The following is a 26,663-nucleotide window of genomic DNA, read 5'->3' as shown; positions in this document are numbered from 1 at the left end:
ACTCATTACTCCTGTTCATAGTAGCTACAGTCTAGGTATTATTTATCTAGAGGGACAAGCTTCATGTTAGAAATTGGTAGTTACTCAAGGTTACAGAGTACTATGTATGGCACTCTGGGTCTGATTGTACTTAGTAAAGCAGATACAGGCTATCCGAGGAAGGGCACACTTCTTGTTCAGAGTCCAAGTATACTGTACACAATAGTATTTCACAATATATGGCACAAAATGCTTCATAAAATGTATTCTATTTTAAAATCTGTCCCTCCACACAAACACGACTTAGTTTTCCTAGAAGAAATAAATCCCCTCTCGTCTCCATTTACAAAGAATCAGATGAGAAACATAACAGGAAAGCCTGGCCTCTGGCCTGGCATGAGGGTATAGAAACCAAGTTTTCCACTATGTAAGAAGGGTTACTTCTGATATGTAGTTCTAGCAAACAAATACAGCCTGTGAAATGTTCCAGCTTAATTTATTTACTTCAGATTTCTCCTTTGTTGGAAGGGGAAGAATTCAGACAAACTAAACACAAGTCCTCAACAATGAGTAGATGGCTTTTTACCTGAAGTCTCTTTATTTTGACATCAGTTTGGGGTATGATTTAGTTAGTGCTATGTTGGAAAAAAAGACAAACTTTTGCCTCGATTTTCTCATTACTACAATTGGAATAAATCATATTTTATTTAATTCAGCAATATATAGAAATATATTACTTAATATAATGTAATATATTTAGAATAGTACTAAGCATATAATGCTATAATTATGGAAACCTTACCCAATATTTTTGAGAAAATTGTTGTCAGCATAAGAATATTTGCATACTTGCCCACAATGATTTAGCAGATACTTTTATACTGCTTACGTGTGGCCCTTCTTACCTGCTTTGTCATATTGTTTGAAAAACACAGGACCTTCTCTGCTATGAACACAGCTTTTTCTGTATGGAGCATAGGCTATGGCGTTTTCCTTTCTGTGGCAGTTAACATGCCAACTTTTCAACCTGATTTACTATGCTCTTCTTACAAAATACACGTTGATTTTAGTGTTGTGATTTGGCCCAGTTTAGTTTAAGAAGTAGGATCAATAAGTTTGGAGGAGGTGTAAGGATGATGTCACCATGGGAAAAACCTAATCTTGTCTTATGTTGAGGAGGCCATTAGAGTTTTATGCAATTTAGAACTAATTAACCTAAATCTTTGGTCCTTTAGAAAAAAAACTTTCACAAGAATTTATGCAAGACTGTTAAAATATGAGCAAAGGCTGAATTGATTTCTTTTTTCTTTTTTTCTACTAATCATGAATTTGACAACTCATGTAATGTTGAAAATACGGGAATGAGCTGATGATTCTAAAGGGATCAGTGCAAAAAGTGAGCTGGAAGTACATTTGAACTTAAAATGTATTTCATTAGTGGACATGATTGAAAATTTGACATTACAGCTGATAATAGTAAGTGTTCAAGATGTGTCGTCAGAGTTGTAGCAGAACGAGCTCTTGCTCCCTTAGTAGCATGTGGGGCTGTGCTGAGAGGCTGCTGCTGAGTTCTTTAGGGATCCTTCAGCAGGCAGTGCTGCTTCGTCTCTTAGTGGAGATATCTTAAGCACTCTTTTCTCTCATTTGGATTTTTCCCCTTTCAGTAGTAACATGAAGTGTGGCTAAGACCCAGGCAATGCCAACTCTTGTTTTGATGTCCTAGTGATGCAAATTGTAGCTGTAATCGTCTTCCCTTGTTAGAATGAACATGGGTTGTATATGCTATCCATTGCTAGTAATCTAATAATCTTGAAACAGACCAGTGTTCTTTATGAAGCTACACTAGCCAACAACTGTAACCCCAACAGTTCACATGGTTTCACTCAGGAGTAAGTATTGGAAACAAAATGCAGTTGTTTCTTCTGTTTTAGACTGACGTGAAATTGTGTGTCACGTGTCACCAACTGAAGAAACTAAGTGGTAGAACTTGTAAAGATAGTTCTAAGAAGCCAGGCCACTTTAAGATCAGTTTAGATACTATCTCCTAAAAGTAAGCTGATGACAGTCCCACTTTTCAGCTTTTCACAGTCTTAGTAAGGACTGAATAGTCTTTCAACATTTACTTCTTACACATGGTAGAACTGAGGAGTGCATTAATTCTTACAGATATGCAACTGCAGTGTGGAAAGTGATAAATGCTTGTATATTGGCTGCAGAGCCAAACTGATGCTATGAACCCTGTCTCAGGACAAAATTGGAAATTTGTATCAACCGAAGTTTTCTGTATGTAAAATTATGATAGCAACAGGTATATTATGAAGATTAGAGATTATCCTGTAGAAAATCACTTAGTTGATGCTTAATGAAATGGCTGCTGTTGTTAGAATGTTCTCAGAACCTTTTGTCTGGAGAGAGATGATGTGATGAACACGGTTTTGTTAAATCTTAGTCACAATGAGAGGCATACAAGAAGTACTTTAATAGGGTAGGTAAAAGTCTTTGCTGCCTAAGTGCAGTAGAAGCCTATAGAGATGGAAGAACAGTTTTGATGAGTTCATTGAGATGGTAACTTCTCTGCAAACAAGAGGTCGGCCTGTGTGCCTGGCTGCTCTTGGATATTGGAAGCCAGATGAATAAGCAAATATGTTAAATTCATTGCAGATACGTGATATACAGTATACTCCAAAATTACTCCCAACAGAGCTCTGCTGAAATGTTCACAGTTTACAGACTTCTGATATACTAAGACTCATCTGACTGACCTTCCTGTGGCTACTTTCTTAGGAAGATAGAAATACTCAAATATAGTCTAGAGCTCTCTATCTTGGTTACTTTTGTACCAGCTCTTCACTTGCTGTTCTGGTCTTCTTTTACTTGCATTTCAGTGAGAGTAATACTGAGTCATTTATTAATGCCAGGGCTAGAAGGGACAAATCTGACTCAGATGGTTAGCTGATCAGAAGCAGGCAGTAGATGTAAACCCAAAGAAGACCATGGACAGTCAGTATGGAAATATTCATCCTATCTGTCTAGCCCAATTTTCCTACATATCTGAGATCTGATGAGCTGTGCTGTTATTTTAAACAGCATTCACTGTGATTACATGAACTGTGTTCACTATTAAAGTAAGTTGGCTTTATTAGCCTCACGTATAAAATTGAAGTCATTACATTTAACCTTTTAAAATATTGTACTTTTCCATGAATGAGTATTTTAGTGTACTATGTATGTGTGCAGTTTCTGCAGAGGTCAGAATGAAGTGTTAGATCCCCTGGAACTAGGGTTAGAGATAGGTATGAGTCATTATACGGGTGCTGGTAATTGAAACAGGGTCCTCTATGGGAGGAGCGTGCTACTATCTACTCCGCGCGCTCTGCAGCACCTACAGTTAACATTTGATTACTTACTGCTAGAGGGTAGAGGACAGACAGAAACAGTGCTCAAGTTCAAATGACCTAGGCCTAACTTTGAGGGTGGTTTGTTTTGTTTTGTTTTGCTTTGTTTTGTCAGCACTGTTTGCTGATTGGCAAAAAAAATAAAAATAAAAAATTGCCAAAGCTTAATCCTTGACTGAGAAGTTAGAGTAATTAGAACAGAAATAAATATAAGCAGAATCCAAATACATGTTTCCTTTACTTTTTCGTCATTCCTTGTATTCACACAGAGAACTATAACTAGGGAATCAGAGCTATAAGTTTATTCTTAGTCCTCATTATTTTTAGGAATCAAGTTGATGTGTTTATTGTTTCTCTTAGCACTTAGAATTCTGTACCACATTTATATTGTGTATTCTATATTGCAAATCTTACTTTTAGATAAAGTGCATCTTATTTAAAAAAATTTTTTTTACAGGGTTGAGTAAGAATTTTAACTTTTTGAAGAGTTCTGGCTTATAACTATTGAAACAGTTTTGCTTATTGTATGATGGATGTATCATTACTAGAGAACAACATCAGAAATGGTTTTCTCCCAAGAACACTTATACTAATCGTAACTTTAAACTTCTCATTGTAGTTAGAACGAGTAAATTTGTCTGCAGCTCAGACTCTGAGAGCCGCTTTCATTAAGGTGAGATACACTAACTTCTTACATTTATTAAATTGTTATATGTAAATCAGAATGCCCAGTGATTGTTACTTAGATGACTTAGACATTTCTTATGCTTTCGTCTATTATATGAAGCTTTGGATACTTACAAAAGACAAATGACAGCAAATGGTGTTTCAGATGCTCTCTCTTAGATGTGCATTTTTACATTCTTTTTTGAATTCTTAAAAAGTTGTTTTAAAATGTAAATTAGTTATACTTCATATAGTTTAATAATGAGATATAAAAATCTACCTCATATATCATAGACTAAGGTTATTTTGAGAATACAGTTAGGGCGTTTCAGGGGCATTTCTTCTTTGTCCTTAGACCATAGCTGTTGAGTTGTTCTGGTAACATGTTGAGCTCTAAGAAGTATGACTTGTTCAAACAGATGTGTCCTGAGGATAAAATTATCCTCAGGTTTGGTGACATTGTTATAAAATTAGCAGAAGCTAGCTTAGTAGTAAGAACTCATTTCTTATACACTAAAAACAATTTCTCTGTATACAACCACTAGAGAAAAATTAATAGTGCTTAGTTAATTTCATATTTGTTCTCAGGGTACATTTGTTTTGTTTAGCTCTACTCTAGAGACTCAGTGTACATTTTAAGCATGTTGTTTTAAAGTGTTAACCTGCTTTCTCAACTAACATATTTTTGGATGCCCTCCAAATTAATTTTTATTTACTTGGAAATTCCCATCACTAACTAAACTATCTTATTTTTAAGTCAAAATATGTTAATGTTTAAATTAAGAATAAGCTTAAATTTTTAGTAGCTATTACTTTTAGTGATATTCAAAAACTGGTAAAACAATGTATCCGTGGAATTTTATGACATTATGATAAAAATACAGTTGTGTGACTAAGACAGATCTACATATCTGGGTTTGCCCATGGATATATTTAATATTCACAGCACTGATGTTTAATGTTGTTTTGCTTTATTTGTTTACTACTGAGCTAAAGTCTTAAAAGTTACACAAGTCTGGCCTTGAACTTTTACCTTCAAATGACCCTTTGGTCTCAGCCTTCATTAGCAATGAGATAAAATATTGCCTCTCTTGTGTACAAAGTTTTGTGGTAACTGAGTTAGCAGGGTATACCACTTTCCTAAGATATTTTTACTACCTAAACTACTTAATAAACTCCATTTGGCTCTCTGAGCTCTGAGAACTGGGAAAGCTCAGGGCCTCTGTGAGACTTATGCATTTTCTAGTGCTGACCTTTTTCTGTGCCAAATCAAACTAGTATTAAAAACTTTGTGTACAGACTTAGATTTAATTCTTTCAGCACTTTAATTTAATTAGCAAGCTGTTTCTCTGCAATTATTTCCTGTAAACACCATGCCCCTGAGATAATTTGTTATGTAGGTGGGCTTAATGCTTCTTGGACAAGGAAGATAAACAACTGTTATAAAATAAGCATCAAGTATAATTTTTACAGTTCAGGAAACTAAGACTATAATAGCACATTTAACCAAATTTGAATCATTTTTCTTTTGAGAGTTACGTTGACAAAACAGAATTTAGATGCTTCATTAATCATTTATCAAAGTGATAAGCATAGCAGTACGACAAGTACAGTGATCCCAACATTCATTGAGGTACATGTGCATAGTTTGTGCCTTTCCCCACTTCAGTTCCCAGCCTCTGAGGTTTTCCTACTCGAGACCTCATACAAACCAGAGCATTTGAAGAAAGTAATGATACAGAAACAAACTAACCTCAGTGACATTAGAATGGAACTGCAAAGGCAGAGAGGTTAATTGTGTTTGAAACTAAGAAAGCAGGTGAGTGTCATTGGATCAAGATTGGAAATTGGGCTTCTACATGATTATTGGGGTAAAAGAAAAACCATTATATACATTTAATTGGCAGGCATCCTAAAGGATTTCATACTTTCAGTGTGATTAAAAGGTATTTGTAGTAATGGAATAGGCTAAATTACTATGAAAATGGAAATGCAAAATTTGCCTTTATATTCAGTTTTTTTATGGCTAGATTTTAGTGCCTTAAAATTCAAGTACCCTAAGAAATGTCCATTTACTTATCAAGCTCCATATTGTTTATCATGCTCTGTACATAGCTTTGCAGGGTATATAGAGGGCTGGTGAGAAGGTTCTGTGCATCAATGCAGTTGTCAAGCAAGCCTGATGTGCAAAATGCAATCATCCCCTGAGCCCAAGCTAAGATGGAAGGAAGAGAACTGACTCCCCTGAGCTGTCTGCTCACTTACTCCTGCACATGTGTGCTTGCCTATGGCCAGGCAACCCATTTTACACACACACACACACACACACACACACACACACACACACACCAATAGCCATTAATAAAAAATCAATTTTCAATGAGTTCAACCACTGAACAGAATTTCTTGCTATAAAACTAAACTAGGAAATGGAAATTATTCTATGGAAAAGTGGGTAAGGGAATAAATCAATTTTACTTAAAAGTGCAAAAGCTACTCTAGTGTTTTAGTTTGCTTTTCCTGGCGTTTAATTCTAATACAGCTCATCTTCCAAAAACATTGATAGGAGTTATTACTACTCATCCTTAAGATGAAATGTTATATATGCTAAAAATTCTCAGATGTAGTCATGAAAAGAGTAATATACAGCAAGGAGATTTTATCATTTTTGTTAGGTTGATTGAGAGAGGGCACAATGGAGAGGCAAGGAATGCTGGGTGCTTCTGTGACTTTGCACAGTTTCTGATGCGTAAGCTGAACGAACGAAGCTGATGCCACCCTTAGTGGAACCTGTGTCACCAATGCTTTCTGTCCTTAGAGGTGAATAAATTCACAGCAGTTAAGTTTTAGGTTTAAAATGTTGATCATATTTCTGTGTTTCAAAACTAGCATTTTTTCTTCACAGAAAACAATGAAAAATGTAAGGTTTTTTTTTTTACTTTTTATTGATTCTTTGTGAGTTTTGAATCATGCATGCCAGTCCCACTCATCTTCCCATCACCTCATATCTGCCCTATGTCCTTGAAACCCCACCCCCAAAATAAAAATAAAAAAACAGACAAACAAAAAACAAAGCATAGAAAATATGTCATTGTGGAAGCTGTAGTATGTCATAATGTTTTCCACGGTATAGCCCTCTGTCACAGACGCCAGAGATCTTGAACCAGACCGATGACTCATTGCATGTTTTTCTTCCAGGCTGAAAAGGAGAATCCAGGCCTCACACAAGACATCATTATGAAGATATTAGAGAAAAAAAGTGTAGAAGTTAACTTCACCGAGTCCCTTCTTCGTATGGCAGCTGATGACGTGGAAGGTACCCTGAAGAAGACTTGTTTAGTTCTCCATTCTTGAGAAGCACTTTCTTCAGCTCATTGCACTTGACCAGACAGTCGTCCCCATTCCTTCATGCTTCTTGTCATGGTGCTGGTTATTATCTGTACAAAGTAGACAAGGAGACCCTTTAACTTTTCTGTACTTGTCAGATTTAGTTATGTGATGTATTTGATACTCCATGCTTTTATCTTTTTACCCATTAATATAATGTTTAACAAATTTCAATTTCACTGGAAGTTCTGAGAAATATTCTGTGTTGCATTTGAAAGAAGTGAGCCATTTGTAAGTTGATGAGCTTCCTGTTAGACAGTAAGCCTGGTAGTAAGCCTTTTTATCTATCAGGTCTGATTGATTAAAAAGCCATTCTGTGATCCTAGCCTATATGTTGGGCTTATATTGGTCTTCGTTTTAAAATGAAATGTTAAGGATATACTGAAAACTGTAGTCAGTTTGTGATTATAATATAATGACCCATAGTATATTCAGCACTATACGGGTTTTAGTATGATGAACCATAAAATATTCTACACTATAGGGGTTTAATATAATGAACTATAGTATATTCAGTACTGTAGGAGTTTTAATATAATGATCCATTAAAGGAAGTTAATAAAATAAGACTTAATACATTCCACATTATAGGGGTTTTAAATTTCTGAACTCATATTTCCCTTTTATAAATATATAAATGAACTATTCCTTCTTCATGAATTTCATTATTTACGGTTTCATGGGACATGAATGTAGACTATTAGGACTGATGAGTTAATGAAGCCTCCTCTCTTTGATCAATGGATGGGTGGGTTTTATTGGGTTTTCCCATATATCTCAAAAGATATGTCATCCTATTCTGTTTTACTTCAGAGATTATTTATTTTTGCACTGGACCAAGTTGAAATCCGTTTCTCTTTTCGGATTAAATGACTTTTTTAGTGCTCTCTCCTTCCTTTGGTCAGCATTGGGAGTTCTTAGATTTGAATTTGTCAGAGTCACATGACATTTGTCATTGTGTTTCTGTTTCATCAGAGTACATGATTGAACGACCAGAGCCAGAATTCCAGGACCTAAATGAAAAGGCACGGGCACTTAAACAGATTCTTAGTAAGATTCCAGATGAGATCAATGACAGAGTGAGGTTTCTGCAGACAATCAAGTAAGTGCAGAATTTTTACTTTGATTTGTTTAAAAACAAGAATCATTAATTTTGTTTGTATTTTGATATGAAATTTAATTGAAATATTAGTTTGGAATAAAATCTGAAAATTTGAATGTCACGGACTTTGAACATAATGGCCTCAGAGTACCCTGTCTTTAAAATGTTTAAGTGACATTAATGAATCAATGGACAAAACGTAGTTTAAGCAGTATAATAAGTTAAAAGTTTATGTGGTGGTTTGAATAGGTCTCGCCCCCATAGACTCATTCTTTGAATGTTTGGCCCATGTGGAGTGGGGAGTGGCACTTTTAGGAGATGTGGCCTTGTTAGAGTAGGTGAGGCCTTTGAGGAAGATTTCATTGTGTGGGGTAGGCTCCGTCTATTGTGGAAAAACAGCCTCTTCATGGCTGCCTGTGGAAAACATAGTGTCCTGCCTGTGTTCAGATCAGGATATAGAATTCTTGGGTCCTCAAACACCAAGTCTGCCTGTGTAATGAAATACTTCCTGCCTTGATAATAGACTGGATCTCTGAAACTGTAAGCCAACCCCAACTAAAGGTTTGCCTTTATGATCTTGGTATTGTGTCCTTTCACAGCAATAAAACCCTAAGACACTATGTAAACAGATATGTCGTCTTGTTCTGTTTTACTTCAGAGACTCTGTAAATAACCTGTATATTTCAGATAAAAGCAAATGTAGGCCCTATGTTGGTAGCAAGAAAGTCTCAGTAATGTTTTCATTTCAAAAATGGCATAAATCATTGGAATAAATTAATATATAGATATGAATGGCATTTTTTGATATTTGCCAAACTGAACTCTAAATCCTTGCTTTTGGATTATACATTATATAATAAGGGCTAAGAAGCTGACCAATAGTCAAACAGCAAAAGGAGTAGTTCTAGAAAACTAGGTATCAGACTTGTGGCCCATCTGTCTTAGTTAGGTTTCTAATGCTGTGATAAAGACGCTGACCAAAAATGCAACTTAGGGAAGTTGTATGTATCCTAAGTCACAGTCTACTGAGGAAAGCCAAGGCAGGAACCTGGAGTCAGGAACTGAAGCATAGGCCATGAGGGAATGCTGCTTATTGGCTGGCTCAAGCTTACTGTTATGTACTTCATGACTACCTCTCCAGGAGTAGTCCCTCCAACATCAATCATCAAAGAAGAAAATACCCTACAGGTTCACCACAGCCAATCCTATGGAGACATTTTCTCAATTGAGATTCTCTCTTCTCAGAAGATCCTAGCTTGTGTCAGGTTGACAAAATCACCAGCCTAACCCCTTTGAGGTTTGTACTAGTGAGCGGAGGAAAAATTTTCTAGCTAAGTGTCTATGGTATTTCTCTTCGACCTCAATATATAGAAAGCAGCACAAGCTGGAACATTACCATATCTCTAATTAATGCAGTGTTTTGGGGAAACCATAGGTAAAGATTTCTAGAAGCATAGTTTTATTAGCATGTTTCTGTGGCATAGACTAAATTGTGTGTTACCTTGAAACCAGAAAAAGGAACCACATGGAGTAAGTGCCAGTTTTGTTTTCAGGAATAACCTGTTTAACTTTGGTTACAAAATGCTATGTTAAATCTTTGGAACTTATGTTTTGAGTGATAAGGAAAGAAACAAGATTATGTCACAGTGTAAGCACTTTTCTGTATTAATATATTAATGAAATAGTATTAATAATTATTCCTTTAAGAGATGAAGAGAATGAGCCACAAGAAAAGTAAGTTACATCCTAAGGATATAGAGCAGTTTGAACCATGGTAGCCTGATACCAGCATTCTCTGTGCCATTTTCTGTTCCTAACACTTTTTCTAGCTAAGTGTCTATGGTAATTCTCTTCAGCCTCAATAGATAGAAAGCAGCACAAGCTGGAATAATTATATCTCTAATTAATGCAGTGTTTCGGGGAAACCGTAGGTAAAGATTTCTGAGAAGTATAGTTGTATTAGCATGTTTCTGTGGCATTGGCCACAATGTGTGTTACCTTGAAACCATACCTTGAATTCTTGAAACCTTGAAACAGGTTTCTGTTAGTTGAATGAAATGTGATAATGGATATCATCTATTGAATGTCAGTAGATTAGAGAGGAATATTACAGTGAACACCAAGGCAAAAAAGGATAGAACCAGAGATGGCATCCTCATAACGGTTTCGGTGCTTCTAGGGCAATGGTTCTCAATCTGTGGGTCATGGCCTGTTTGGGTCAGATATTCTGCATATCACATATTTACATTAGGATTCATAACAGTAGTAAAATTACAGTTATGAGGAAGCAGCAGTATAATTTTATGGTTGGGGTTCACTCAGCATGAGGGTTGCAGTGTTAGGAAGGTCAAGAACCACTACCCTAGGGAGTTTCCTTAACCTGTTGTGGCTTTAGGGAAATAGCTACATATGGGAAAGTTTGCCTATAGTTTTTAACAAAGGCTTAGACATTGCAGTTTTACTTCCACTTTTTGAACGTACTAATAAGCACAATTGAATTAAAAGTAATGGCAGTGAAAATGCAGTTTGTAAAACATTTCGGGATTCACTTGTCTTAAGTTTTTGGATGTTCACATTATTTGGGAAAGGAGAAGTCAATTGTGTATGAATAATGCAGATGACTACAGTTGAGCTTTTTTAACATACTGTACTTTTCATATTTAAATTAATTAGTAATCCTACTTTCCCATATTTTACCAACATTAAGCCAGTATGACCTACTGTACCAAATTTTATGGTAATATAAATCTTGCTGTCAGTTATCACAGATTTCATCTGCTGTAAATTATTCGTAACTATGAGAGTTATATTACCTTAATTCTTTATCTGGTTCACTGGCTCAGTATTCCTTTGTGCTGTAATGTTCTTTTGTAATTTGGTAATTCTCAGGTGATAATTCAATGTCCCTAGTACAAACCTTGGTGCTATAAATAAGAATGTGTCACTGTCTGTCTATGGATAATATTGATGTAAGTTATTTCAGGATGTTTTTCAGGAACATTTTTCAACAACTTGGTAATCACTGTGGTTAGCTAGATCTCCTAGTAGTCCAGGCTTAGGGATAATGTTGGTCAAAACAGTTTATAAAAGTGTTCTATACCACTAAGAAGATCTTGACCGCATATTCCCAAATGGTAGAGGATTTAAAATGTGGCTCATCCACAGACTCATCTGGGGAGTATTTCTACCTCAACCCTATCCAAACTTACACAGGTTCTTAATTGCATTATAGCAGGTATACAAGAATACAGAGGTTATATGTATCAGTGGGTTGCCATGTGCTGTTCAATGCATGTTTCCCTTATGTCAACTATAAAAATCTTAGGTTGTTTTTGAAAAATTGGAATGTAATTGTTAATGTATAGTCTACCTACTTACCATGCCATAATTTACTCCTATCTATGACTTAGTACCCAGTGATCGCACTTAACCTGTACTCTTTCCTCCATTCCCCAGCCTCTCCTAACAGCCATTTACTCTCAACTTTTATCAAATCAACTTTTTTAGACTCTACTTACAAGTGAAATTATATGGTATTGTTTTTTCTGTATGTTTTATTTCATCTAATAATAGTATCTAATTCCATTCATATTATCATAAACTACAGGATCCCACATTTTTTCACTGTTGAATAGTATCCAGTGTATCTGTACTGTGTTTATCCAATGATCCAGCAATTGGTGAACACTAGACTTATTTACTCTTTTGGCTATTTTGTGAACAGCTCTTTGGTGAACATGGGAGTGTAGAACATCTTTTTGATAGACTTATTTCATCTGTGTTAGCTACTAGTACTGTTCTCCACAATAACGTGCTTATAATATACACCCCCACCCTCAGTGTTTGTGGCTCTGCTTTTCTCTACAGCCTTGCCAGAATTTGTTACTTTGTGTTTTTATCACTGCCATTCATCCTAGGGTGAAATGATGGCTTATTATGCTTTTGATTTGTGTTTCTTTGTTCCTTAGTGGTGTTGTATTTTCACCTACTTTTAGTGTCATTAGTTGGACACTGATGTTTTAAAAAATGTCTATTTAGCCAGGTAGTGGTAGTGCAGGCCTTTAATCCCAGGACTTGGGAGGCAGAGGCAGGTGGATTTCTGAGTTCAAGGCCAGCCTGGTCTACAGAGTGAGTTCCAGGACAGCCAGTACTACACAGAGAGACCCTGTCTCAAAACAAACAAACAAACAAACAAAAAATGTCTATTCAAGTTTCCTGTCCATTTCTTAATCTGTTTTATTACTTTGCTACAGTGTTATATGTTTTTATCTAGTGTTGGGATAATCTTGTCTCTTAGAATTTCTTGGGATGTTGGAATAAAGGAGAATTTGGTATATTGTTAAATTTATTATTCAGAAATTAAAGAGGAAAGATTCTCTTATGCTCAAGGCTTCCTCTGTGCCCAACATAGGGTGAAGGCCTTTTTCACAGTCCCTGGCCTGAGGTCTGACATTACAGGATTGTCTTTGGTTTCAGAGAGAGTCACTGGGTAGAGCAGTCCTAGAGTACTGTCATGTAGCTGTGCCCATCATCCCACCATCTGTCATGCTCCAAGCCCATGGGTAATGAAGACCAGCACATTGAGGATTAGGACCAAGGCCCATTCTTGCAAAGGCTCCTGGTTTTCAATACACATACAATCAGAGAAAATACTAGGTACCAGTGATGCTCCTAGACCAGAAGTTTTTGTTCCCGTGTTATCTAGAGCTGTTCGGGAAGCCCTGCTAACAGCACAGCCTGGGAAACTGCCCAGTATCACGCATCCTAGCAAATGTGGTCTGTCACTATGCTGTACTGCTTTGGATTGAGAACTCCTGCCAGGTTCTATTATGCATAAATCTCAGGTGTACCTCACCCCTTGTGGTAGCCAGCAGTGTTGCAAGCCAAACTAGTTAGATGCTGGACAGTGCTAGAATCCCATTATGAACACAGGCCTAATTATAATAGCTGTGCTACTTGGGTGGAGGAGGGAACAACAAAGCTAATAATGCGAAATTGAGTTGTACCTAAACCTTAGCCCCAGAGATCTGCATAAGTCTTAGAAGGAGGGGACATACTCCTCAGGTAGCATAAACATGAGTTGCAGTTGTACAGACTTCTGCCTAATGCCATGGCTCGTCTTAGGACATTTGCACTCTTTTTCTCATACTGCGTCTCAGTGTCTCTTAGGTGCTTTACCTCATTGTGAACGTAGACCTGAAGAATGAGACAAAACTGTGCTAACTCCCTATTCTGTTCTTACTCCCAGCTTATTCTATAGGGCAGAGCTTGTTGAGGCCATCAGCCTCCTGGCCTGATGCTCTTCTAGCAGCTAAGTTCCTAGCCCCACAAGCAAGTTGTTACTGGGTCCCTGTCTAGCCCTGGGTCCCACTGAGGCTCTGTTAAGGCTGCTGCATCCCTGGGGTTTGAACACATTTCTTTTCCCCTAACTGAGAGGTACCTTGCTCTGCACTGGGCTTCTTGAAGTTGAAAGACAAGGATAATGGAGATTCTTTCCTTTCTACCTCTTTAAGTGTAGCTAAAATCAGGCTTTTTAGTAACTCACCTGACTACCCTAGCTTTGTGCCGATATTTTGGTATTTGTGATAGCTCTTTAATTTGGTTTGTCTGAGGAAAGCCTCACTAGACTGATTCAGCAGCCTGTCATCATGCTTACCTTTCGGCTTCCCAGTTCTTAAAAGCAGGTATAGATAGACTCTAGCAAAGCCCTTTCTCTTCTTCCTGCCTTGCTTTTCTTTCCTGATAAGCAGTCTGTTTCTGAGCTGCTCACTTGACCTGCCCTGTACAAACATTTCTGTAATATTCACATCTTTTGCATTAGCCATGACAAATTAACAATTACATTTTATAGAATACTAAAATATGCTAAAGATGATGTTGCAATTACATAATCTATGTGATCACTGTTACCTTCCTTATATTTGTTTTAGTTAGTTCCATTATGGATTTAGTGAAACTTTCATACATAGAGATTTAACATTTTATATTGGTTACAACTGTAGTTTTTCTCAAAAACACAGCAAGTTCTGGTGATACCATTTTACTAAATATGATCCACTATGCCCTTTACAGCAGTGCAGAATGTTGAAATTGTTTGAAAGTAGAGAGGCCCGTTCGTGATTTAGGCTGCTACTATTACTATGAAATAAGAAGCAGAGATGGTAACAAGTGGCCAGGTGACATTTCTGTGTGAAAATAATTCTACTTCAATAGGGAATATTTTATGTTCTAGCCTAATATCAATGGTTTACATATAAGAGGTGGTATATATTCATCATAATGCTAAAAATATAAAAGGTATTACTACATCAGAATGAGCTGAAGTGAGAACTGAGAGAATTAAGTATGCAAATGAGTACTTTGAGGATCTGGCAAGCTGTGGCTCAGTTGGTAGAGAGCATGCCTTGCATGCGTGAAGATCAGGATTCAATCCCCAGCAGTACACAACGCTTGGAAGGATTTCACTCTGGATGTGTATCCAAGAGGATCATAGAAGTTCAAAATTTTTGGTTACATGTAGAGTTCAAAGCTAGCCTGGTTACTTGAGAACATGTCTCAAGAACAAAACAAAAAGATATATGGATATAGATATAGATGAATAGCCAGCCATTGGTACATACCTCTAATCCTAGTACTCAGGCAGAGGCAGGAGAGATAATCTATGACAGTTTCTGAGGTACAGGCTACTCTGGCATATATCAGTGGGGGAAGTGGAGTGGTTTAGCATGATTCATAATTATACCTGCATACTTCTTTCAATTATAGCTGATTTTAAAGATTTCTGTTGTTGTTTCTTTCCAAACAGGGATATAGCTAGTGCAATAAAAGAACTACTTGATACAGTGAATAATGTCTTCAAAAAATATCAATACCAGAATCGCAGGGTAAGTTACTTGTTGCCACTGTAGATATAGGCTTATATGCAGTTGTTTTATGAGCTGTGCACTGGAGGCTTTGGTCTATGGCGATTGTCCTCAGACGTCAGTGTTGAGTGGTGATGTGAGTAAACAGTCCTCAGACTTACAGAATATAAACCATGCCGTATTCGTTTCATCTTTGCCCCGTGACTTGGCCTTGTGCTCTTTTTCTGACTTAGCTTATTTTTCTTTTTGTAAATATAGGCACTTGAACACCAAAAGAAAGAATTTGTAAAATACTCCAAAAGTTTCAGTGACACTCTGAAGACATATTTTAAAGATGGCAAGTAAGTATTGTCATTTATACTTTTCTACTCTAATTAAATGAATGTTTTTGTGGGATATTGGAACCAGTTTAATTGGGCCAGTGAGAGGTCTCCATGGGTTAAGGCTCTCACGCCTGGCCTCATAGATGAGTTTGTTTCCAAGCATCCACATGGTGAAAGGGACTGGGGGAAACGGAGAAAATTGAATGTAAAAATTAAAATGGAAAAGCTGTGTCAGCTAAGCTCTGTCTTCCATTGTTAAGAGTCAAGTCATCTGATTTAACAAAGGCAGAGGATTGGAGAGTGGCTACTGTTCTGACCACAACTTAAAACGTACAGTAAGGATTTTTGACACTTTCTGAAAAGGACCTGATACTAAAATGTAAACTGTACAGTCTTCACCTGAATGTGGTTTGTTTTTGTTTTTGTTTTTGTTTTTTCTTGTTTTTCTTGGTTTTGAGTTTTTTTTTTTTTTTTTTTTTTTTTTTTTTTTTTTTTTTTTTTTTTTTTTTTTTTTTTTTTTTTTTTTTTTTGGTTTTGGTTTTAGTGTTTTCCTTTTTTGACATTAAAAGATAAAAAGTCAATCTTAACTTGTACCAACCCTAAAATTTTTGTTCTTAAACTTTAGTAGCATCTGATGGTATTGGTCTACAATTGGGGTTCAATAATTGTACATTGCAGGTGCTTCCCGTCCCTTGAAAAACTAGTATAGAGAGCTTAGAGGTTAATGACAATAATTCTCAACCCTCTCTCTATAGTAAAACCATCTGGGTCAGTTTTGTGTTTGTTTGTTTGCTTGTTTCTTTTTCTTTTTTTCGAGACAGTGTTTCTCTGTGCAGCCCTGGTTGTCTTGGAACTCACTCTGTAGACCATTCTGGCCTCGAACTCAGAAATCCACCTGCCTTTCCTAAGTGCTGGGATTAAAGGTGTGCGCCACCACAGCACAGCCTGGTTCAGATTTTAAAAAGCTCACTGCCACAATTCCACTTCAAGAAATTTCTACCTTGACTTGCATAGGAACATGGTCTAGGTGTTTTATAAGTGTGTCCAGGTGTCTTTTTTTTTTTTTTTTGGAGTGATCCTAGCTAGAGATCCACTATGCTAAAGGAGAGATAAAGTGGCTAAATCAGAGACCACTAAAAAGAAAGGATACCCTGCATGAAGGAAGACAACAGCACAGGAATATTTAAGAAAATGATATGAAACTTATAGGTGGAACTTTAGTTTTAAGTTTATACAAAACTTCCTATAGCGCCCATTGGAGATCTAGGGATTGTGTTTTGTATATGTACTCAGTATTTAAACAGAGATTGTGGGTTGTGACATCTGGAATATGGTTTCATACAGATTGTTGACTGTACTTCAGGTAAGGTGCTAGAAATTATATTGAAAAAGACATAAGTAATGTATAAAGCTAGAAAATATTCCAAGCAGATACAGCAAACATCCTTGAGGTTTTAAGATCCTATATAAAACCACACACTTATGATATTATTATAAAATATTTTTAAAGTACATATATATAAAAATTTTACAATCAATTTTAATGTTCAGGCAAATATAAATATTTTCATTTATATTCAAATTAAAGATAATTACATTAATAACTTTATGTTCCATATGCAAATTCAAATTGTCTAGGGAAAATGATGTTTTATGGCATAGTTTAATAAACTAAGTCCAAATAACCAAAGGTATAATTTACATAAGGGTATATGATTTCTAATTTTAATTAATCATGTAAAATGAATTTTGAAAGGCATGAATTTTTATTTCACTAATCTTAAATTTTTATATATAGATTATTCAAGCTTGCTACTCTTTTCCCAGTCTCTACAGCTTTAATTTTTTTTTAATTTTGTTTTGTTTAAATATGTTGCAAGTTTTGTACTTGTTTACTTTAAATGGAAAATTGTTAGTTGAGTGAGATCTTTGAAGACATCTTGCACTAGGGAGACAAATTCTCATTGACTCAACTGGGTCATCCCTAAGCTCTCCTAGGTGAAAAACATCTAAGATAAAGATCCAACCTTCAGCCCTGGTACAGAGGGACTGATGAGGCTACACAACCAACAACAGGCCTCAGAGAGAACATCCTGGCACTTAAAGTAGCTTTTCCCCCTTCTCTCATACATTACATCCTGCTCACAGTTTCTCTCCTTCCACTCCTCCTGGTCCCTCTCCCAACCTTCCCTCTCCCACAAATCAACTACTTCTTTGTTTCCCTTCCAAAGAGGGAAGAGAGAGGCAGAAAAAGAGAGTGTGAGCACAAGAGTGCAGGAGTTATCTGGTCTCCCAGGGGATGTCTACCAAGTAAGCTAGAGAAGACTGGGACAAACCCTCATATCATGGCTAGACATGATAACTCAGGAGGAGGAAAAGGATCCGATGTGCAGGCAAAAGAATCAGAGACAACCCCACTCCATTGTTGAGAGCCCCACAAGAACAACAAGCTATACCACCATAAAATATAGCACATGACCTAGCTCAAATCCTAGCTCAAGTCCATGTTTGTAATTAAAGCATCAGTCAAAATTGTGCTTTTGTATTTGTGGGGCCCCAGATACTAAATCACATGTTTTTAAGCAAGGATTAGATAGATTAGGGTAGGTTAGAAGTAGTTAACATTTCTTTATCATGTTCATTGATGCCAGATGTTATTGTGCCACTAGAGATCTTGAGGCTTAGTTTCTTGCATGCCTCAGCAAATCATGTTAACTGGGGACCTCATCTTAATCATCATTTGAGCATATCAGATTTTATTTTGTTAACAAACTTTTTAAAAATTGTATTTTATTTTGCATATGAAATCACAGCTGAAGACCCATCTGAATCCTCCTCTTTGATCAGTGATTTGTTTACCCTATACGTGGTTGTTGGGGTAGCAACCCTATAGCCCCTTATTGCCAGTCAGAACCATGAGGGGACAGTGATTCCTAGACACTATAGTTTATAACCCACATTAAATTCTCAACTGGAATGAAAATATAGAATACTCTGAACTAACTCTCCCTTCCCCCCCTTTTATTTTATTGATACCATTAATATGACATTAACTATAAATATTTAAGTTTAAAATAGTGAATTTGGGAAATGAAATTAATGATTGTTTTTTTTTTCTTTCTAAACAGGGCAATAAATGTGTTCATAAGTGCCAACCGGCTAATTCATCAAACCAACTTGATACTTCAGACCTTCAAAACTGTAGCCTGAAAGCTGTATATGTTAAGAGATGTCCTTCTCAGTGGCAGTATTAAACTGCATTTATCTGTAAATGTTAAAGTTTGACTGTATAAATTATCAGTCCCTCCTGAGGGGATCTAATCCAGGATGTTGAATGGGATTATTGCCATCTTACACCATATTTTTGTAAAATGTAGCTTAATCATAATCTCACACTGAAGATTTTGCATCACTTTTGCTATTATCATTCTTTTAAGAATTATAAGCCAAAAGAATTTACGCCTTAATGTGTCATTATATAACATTCCTTACAAGAACTGTAAATATTGGTGTTTGTTTCTGACATTTTAACTTGAAAGCGATATGCTGCAAGATAATGTATTTAACAATATTTGGTGGCAAATATTCAATAAATAGTTTACATCTGTTAAACATTTCTTTACTTGAAAAAAAAGATGCATATATATATGTGTGTGTGTATATATGATCAGAAGACCAAGACAACTTGGTATAATGTTAAAGATCTTCTAATGGGAGCTTACTAGCAGTTTATCAAATAATAAAGCAACGAGAATTCCTATTTTTTGTCCTTAATCACTTTGAGCAAAATGTAGTCAGTTAAAATACTTTTGTTAGTTATTACATATAAAGAACTGGATATTTTTTCACTATTTCCAATCTCTAGAGACCTGAGAAGAGAGATCAGTCTACGGTGTCTTTGTACTGTAATGACACTTCGAGTTAATGACACTTTGTGAATTGTAGATTATGGCTCCACGAAATTACTTCTGGTATACCAGGCCCTAATAAGCTTTGCACGTTGTTCCAAAAATAGTCACAATTAATAAAAACTTCTAATAGTTGTGTTGAGATTTTTATCAGTGTTAATATAATATACACTCTTTAAATATGTATAGTTTGTTTCACACTAGAGAAGTTATAAGAAAACTGTGTATCAGTATTCATGTTGAGTGATTTGAGTTTTTAATTATAAAGGGAAAATCAGGTTTTGTCCATCTTTTATAAAGAAATATTAAAATCTGTTGACACATCTTTGCTACAAGACAATTTAGTTATTTTTGTAATTTAGTTGTTTTTAGAAAGTGAATTTTTAAAGGTTGCTGCCATTGACAACATAAAACTACCCTGGTAAATATAAGTCATTGTGTGAAGGAAAGCAAAGCAGAAAAGACAGATAATTGAACTCTTACAGCCTGTGAGTGTGTTCCTAATTTGATTTGTCTTTATTGAAAAGTACAGAATCATTAATACAAGCCTAAGTGATAATCTTTAGTATTTTTACCAAAACCTAGCATTATTTTTTTTTTTTTTTTTTTTTTTTTTTTTTTTTTTTTTTTTTTTTGGTTTTTCGAGACAGGGTTTCTCTGTAGCCCTGGCTGTCCTGGAACTTACTCTGTAGACCAGGCTGGCCTCGAACTCAGAAATCCACCTGCCTCTGCCTCCCAAGTGCTGGGATTAAAGGCGTGCGCCACCACCGCCCGGCTAAAACCTAGCATTATTATTGGAGAATATAAAGAAGACAAGTGTATGACTTTCTAACTAACACTCTCATCTGCCTTTCTTGTGTTTTCCTTCCCTCATAGAAGGTGCCAGCCTCATTTTTATAAGTCTTTTCTTTATTCTGTCATCCGTTGCATTGGCTTCCATTGTAGTGAAATGTGTGTTCATAAAAGGGCAGATTCTGAGTGTCAGTTACTTCTACAAATCCTTCTAAAAGATCTAAGATGAATCAGTGGAGAGGGAGCCAGTTTCCCTCCAGGGGCTTCTGAGGAGGAGAATGGAAGGAAACAGGATGCTGGTGCTTTCTGTGCTGAGTACTATTGAAAATGCATTTAAATTTGATCAGTTCAGAGTCCTATAACTTAACCTGTAATTTAATCATCTTCATTATACTTGAAGAAACAAATGAAATTAGAGCTTAGCTGTCAGCTGAGGGCTGAGCTTTTGTTTCACCTCTCCTGTATGCTCTCTTCACTTATTTTTGTTCCAGTGCCAGAAACCGAATGTAAGAGGCTTCACTAAACCCCTTTCTGGTTTACTGGGATACAAATGATAACAATTTGGTTTCTTTTCAGAAATCCAGTGCCCCTTCCATTAGACTTACACAACATAACACAGTAAATCATAGGTGTTGGGGGGTATTAAGATGAGGAGCTAATAGCTGTCCTTTTAAATAATTTTTCTTTTCCATATGGAAATAACTTCAGATTCTCAGGAAACTTGCAAGAATAATAGTTGCTCAAAGAGAAAACTATACCTTTTGCTGTCTTGGTTGCTTGCCCTGCCTCACATCACTGTACTCTGGATGCTTTCTGTGTCTTATAGCCTCAGTGTTATAAGTTGTTCCTCACTTGACATTCCAAGTTATGTACTGTTGGTTGGAACATTGCCCTGGTGATTGTTATGAGGAGGAGATGGGGAGCTCATATCCATCTCCTCACTGATGATTCTAGTTTTCATCTCTTGCTTGTGGTACACTTGTGTTTCTCCAATGTAGAGTATAACTTTTTTTTTACTAGTACGCAACCTCTGGGAGGCCTTTAAGTACATGCCAGCATCTTCTGGGGATGAACACATGTTGATACTCTCTGCTCCAATGTAACTGTGACTTTCCAACTCTCACATTTGTTTCCACATGGACTAGTCAGTATTGGACGTTCTACTTGCAAACATAAGTCCTCTTGTTGTGTCCTGTCAGTCATTTACCCAGCTGTGTGTTTCCACCTAAATTTGGATGTTACAGGTTCATAAAGCTTTGGTTGGTTGGTTGGTTGGTTGGTTGGTTTAATTGATTTGTCTTTTCCTAGTGGTTTATATGCATACTTTAGTATTCAAATTTTATTTTACATTTGGCAGATAGCTCCTAGGTGGTTCCTGTGCCCTGTGAGTTCTCTTTTCCGTTTGTATGAATGTTTGCCACTCCCCACTCCCCCTTAATTAACCCTGCTTAAAAGCATCCCAAGATCTGTGATCAGCAATTTTTCCATACAGTCAGAAATAAGTTACTAAAAGTTTACACCTGGATCTGGGGTGTTTTCATTGCATCTAGGTCATTCACCAAACCAGTATGCCAACATACATACGCCTGTATATGTGCCCTTATATGGTTCTCAGAAATGAATTCACAACTTCAAGTTCCATAGAGCTCTTTCTTGTTATCATCTTTCCATAGTTCTTTGGCCTTTACACCGTGGTTCCAGTTACTTACTTGTTTATCCTGGGAATATAGCCCAGAGTCTCAGAATTAACTTTATTCACCCCACTAAATGAGAGGATTTGTTCTTGATGTACCAGTGTCCTGCTAAAGATTAAGAATGTTACACATTCATAAATTACTTTTTGTCTTTTACTGATTATGGAAAGGCAGTTGTTGACTTTTTCAGTTTGTTTGAAGGCTTAAGATATAGTTGAAAGGCACTCCTTAACGCTTGTTGATTTAATAATTTTAAAGTAAACAGAAGCTTGCCATGCTGGTCCAGCTCAGAATTACTCTGAAACATTTAAAAGCGAGCCTCAACGCTTATGATGCACTTGCTTTTGCTGTTTATTTTCATCCTTTTTTTTTTAATTTTTTAATAAAAAAAACTTACAAAAAAAAAATCTATTCTCCACCCCCATGTTTTCTACTTTTTCCTCAGCATACATGTAGGGAATAAAACCACTGCATTTGTCTCAGGACAGGAGCCACAAAATGTTGAAAGTTAAAACTAAAAATGCGCAAACAGAAGGAATTAATCTTATTTTCTGCTGTTGACAACACTACTGCAGATTATCTAGAGATCTATTTAAGCTTACAGGTTTGGTCCGGATTTGAGAAGCTGGATGTTTGAGATGTTTGAGAATCACAGTGGGGCAGCCCAGTAGTAATGAAGGACCTGGTTTCTCCTTGGGAAGCTGCTTGTATATAACTCCACCCTGTTGATCAGCAAGACTACCAATGCCCAGGAGCTTCCCTGCCAAATTTCATGGTGGTTTTTAAGTTTCTACCCATTTAACAGCTTACAGTGACAAAGTCCCAGCAAGAATTTTGAAAAGGACAGACATTTTAAAACCATAATAGTCATCTTGCCTGCATGTACTTAAGGCTCTTAAGTTTTTGTTTTTATGTCTTTACTGTGCAGACCAAACTAAATTTGGCTTTGCCTTTCTCATTCAGCTCCCAGTTCTGGAACAAATACTGTGATGAACCAACACACCTAGGGCTTCATGTGTTTTCTCTAAAATAGGTATAATAAATAGTGAAGCTTAACTGACCCAGGAATTAATATATCTACCATTAAAAACACTAGAGGTAAAATTGTGCCACAAAACACATTTTAGTTCCATTCAGTGATTTTAAAATATAATAATATGGAGTGGCACAACCTAAGCTAAGCTGTAGAACAGGCATAACTGACATCTCACACTCAACTAGTCTGAATTTCTCACTCCCTGCTCCTAGCAAAAATGAGCTGTGTTCTATCCCTAGAGGTTTTCCATTTTAGGACATTTTCTATAACTATACATGTCTCAGTTACTGTCCTATGACTATGAAGAGGCACCATAACCAAGGTAACTTACAAAAGAAAGCATTTAGTCGGGAGCTTGCTTACAGTTTTCAGAGGGTGAGTCCGTGGCTATCATGGCCAGAAGCGTGTAGGCTATCAGGCTGTTTGAGCAATAGCTGAGAGCTCATATCTGATCCACAAGCAAGAGACAGAGAAAGAGGGTAGAGACATGTTAAGGGAATTCATACACACACACACACACACACACACACACAGACAAACACAACTTGACATGGGCTTTTAAAATTTCAAATCCACTCCCAGTGCTACACCTCCTCCAACAAGGCCACATCTAATCCATGAAACTTGACCAACAAACATTGAAATACATGAGCCTGTGGGAGCCATTTTCATTCAAACCACTAAAATATGGTGTGTTGTCCTACATCTGTCTCTCGGCCTTCTAACTCAACCATGTCAGCATATGTGGTGTACGTTCTTTTATTGCTGAGTAGCAATCCATCATGTTTCATATCTTCCATTACCCATCTAAAAATTTGTTAGCACTTCATTTACATGTAATTATTTTCTGGCTACTATAAACTTAGGTGGAAATCTTGCCATAAGATTTGAAATTAGAGGATTTGAACGTTAGAGGATATTTAGCAGTGTAATTGCTGTTCACTAATTTTATGTATAACTTGCAAGTAGCTGTGCTGTTTTACATCCTTAGGAGTAATATATGAGGGTGCCACATTTTCTCAGATCTTTATCACGTTAACAACTTTTTTAAAATCTTTGAATGCATGTGTGTATGTGGCAGAGAGAGGGGTGGGGGTTGTGCACACAAGCAGCCAAGAATATGTGTGCCAGTAGTGGTGTGTGATCATGTATGTAAGTGCATACTCATACCACAAATGCCATGACATATATGCCACAGATGTACGTAGAGGTCCTGAGACAACCTTAGATGTTCATCTCTGCCTTCCACCATGTTTGATATGGCTTCTTGTGTTCTATTGTGTACAGAGCTGACTGGCCAGCATGCTACCCTGAAGGTTTCTATTTCCATCTGCCTCCTTGGTGTAGATACATGGAGATTCCAGATGTCCAGCACTGTGCTTTATGTGGGTTCTGAAAATCTAAACACAGAACCTTATTCTTGCCCTGTACACTCCTCAGCCCACAACTTCTTTTTATTACAGGTATTCTAGTAAGTGAAGTGAAGTGTTTTGTTTTTGCTTTCTGTTTTTTATTTACTGTTTTCGGAGGGGAAGGATATTTTATAGTACAGGCTAGCCTTGATTTCCTGGTCTTCCTTTTCCAGTCTCCCCATGCTGGAATGAGTATCAGGTGTAACCAGAAGTGGCTTTAATCAATCTCTCTCTCTCTCTCTCTCTCTCTCTCTCTCTCTCTCTCTCTCTCTCTCTCTCTTTGTGTATGTGTGTGTGTGTGTGTGTGTGCTGTGTGTTTGACAATGACATTGAATATCTCATGGGCTTGTTACTTCACATACATACTTTTGTTACTTTTTTTATCCCTTCCAATAATAATTCCATATAGGTTAATAGAACTTTAGTATTTTTATGCACTATTCCATTTACACCATAGTTTATCTGATCAATCTATACATGGGCATGTAAGTGGTTCTTAGTATTTTGAAAAACTACATACCTTTTCAACACTGTTTTGTTTAAGATATATCATTAGAGTAGCCTAGAAGTGGAAAAATTGCATTTAAAACTATGTACATATGTAATTTGTTTACATTACCAGTTTCCAGTCCGTGGTACTGGCATTTCACATTCTACCATTAAGTAGTGAGTCTAGTTAAGTCTAAGTGAGTCTAGTTGCCACCACTGCCTCTAAAAGAGGCATAAGTTCACTTGTTACAGGTGAAGGCATATTTCTTAAATGCATAAGGACAATCTGCATGCATTTTTCTTGCCTAAGAGTGTTTAGAATGCATGTTCCCCCTCTCAGGCCTTTCCTTACATTACCTGTTCTAGGTCATCCAGGCTTTCTTTTCTCCACAAAAGCAACTCTCTGTGGATAGCTTTTTATTTTCCTTACATGAAAATTGGTCACTGATTGATTTCACTTACAAAAAGAAACAGGTATATTTATGCTTTCTATCTGTGGAGGAGTCAGTTTATCGCACTAAGTTTATGGGTGTGTATTTAAATATTGACCCCCTTTCCATTTTTAAATATACAATCATATAGTAATAACTTTAAATTTTTGAATATTTTCCTATTTGTTTCTTTTGCATCTTCTTATGTTTGCTTGCTTATGTGATCAAATGTATGTGGATGCACATGTATAGTATATGTGGAAGTTTGAGATCTGTCACTAAGAACAGCTCTGCCCAATTTGCTTTCTGAGATTGGAATCCTGCTCTGGCCTCTATGTCACGATTTTGTCTATGTTCATTGGCTAACAAGCCCCGGAATGCACCTGTCTTCACTTCCCCAGTGGTAGCATTACAAGCACCCAAGCTTTTTGCACAGGTTCTAGGGATCAAAGTTGGGTCCTCATTTCTGCAAGACAAATACTTTTTGGAATGAGCCATCCTTCTAGACACTCTCCCTTATTTCTCATTGTGTACATTTATAACTTCATTCTTTCTCTCCTAAACTAGCAAACTGCTTGTTACATTGTCCTGGGTGGTCAGTATTTCATTCATAATTTACTCTTATTTTCTTCCTTGGGGTTTTATTTTACTTTGGTTGTATTCTCAGTTGAGAATTGTGTTTTAAACTGATATAGTTCAATGAAGCATTGTCTGATTGTAGCTTAGAAGGCACCAGAGTAGAGTATATTATCATCATTTCTTTAATTATTTGGGGGGTATTTTCTACTTTGCCCAAGAGTTCAGTTTAATGAGAATACTTTTGTCTCTTCATGGAAGGGTCTTTCTAATTAAGGGTCTTTCTAATTGTGCATTGACTTTCATGAACACTCAGGAAAATGATACATTCTTTGTTGTTGAGAGGTAGTCAGTGTATTGGTTAGTTCTTATTAACTTGTTAGTTATCATTGCTTTTTTTCCGTTGTTCACTTAATGTAAACATCAAAATTTCTTCTTAATGGAATTTAATCAAACTTCCCTGTTGATCATTTAGGAAGATGTCATAAAATTCAGTAGCAGCTCCTATTGTTCTTCAGATTTTTAAAGAACTTTCGTGTGTGTGTGAGTGTCTGTGTGCTGTACATGCTGCAGCACACACATGAAGGTAAAAGAAAAACTTGCAAGAGTC

General features: G+C 36.5%; 1 protein-coding gene across 2 annotated transcripts in view; it reads left to right on the top strand.

Annotated features, from left to right (window-relative positions):
* The window catches only part of Pdcd10 (programmed cell death 10), a 44,808-nt gene extending 24,866 nt beyond the window's left edge, over window positions 1-19,942 (top strand). The window contains exons 3-8 of one of the 2 annotated variants that reach the window (XM_031374113.1): window positions 3,994-4,047; window positions 7,239-7,356; window positions 8,403-8,529; window positions 15,335-15,413; window positions 15,651-15,733; window positions 18,844-19,942. In XM_031374113.1, coding sequence (XP_031229973.1) covers window positions 3,994-4,047; window positions 7,239-7,356; window positions 8,403-8,529; window positions 15,335-15,413; window positions 15,651-15,733; window positions 18,844-18,925 — 543 coding nt within the window. In that variant the 3' untranslated portion in view covers window positions 18,926-19,942. The remainder of the gene's footprint in view (window positions 1-3,993; window positions 4,048-7,238; window positions 7,357-8,402; window positions 8,530-15,334; window positions 15,414-15,650; window positions 15,734-18,843) is intronic. The other variant, XM_031374112.1, reaches the window with a different exon arrangement.
* Window positions 19,943-26,663: the final 6,721 nt, after the last annotated feature.

The sequence above is a fragment of the Mastomys coucha genome, unplaced genomic scaffold, assembly GCF_008632895.1.
Source record: "Mastomys coucha isolate ucsf_1 unplaced genomic scaffold, UCSF_Mcou_1 pScaffold16, whole genome shotgun sequence".
In the NCBI taxonomy this organism is placed as follows: Eukaryota; Metazoa; Chordata; class Mammalia; order Rodentia; family Muridae; genus Mastomys; species Mastomys coucha.
This window is presented reverse-complemented; position numbering and strand designations above follow the sequence as displayed.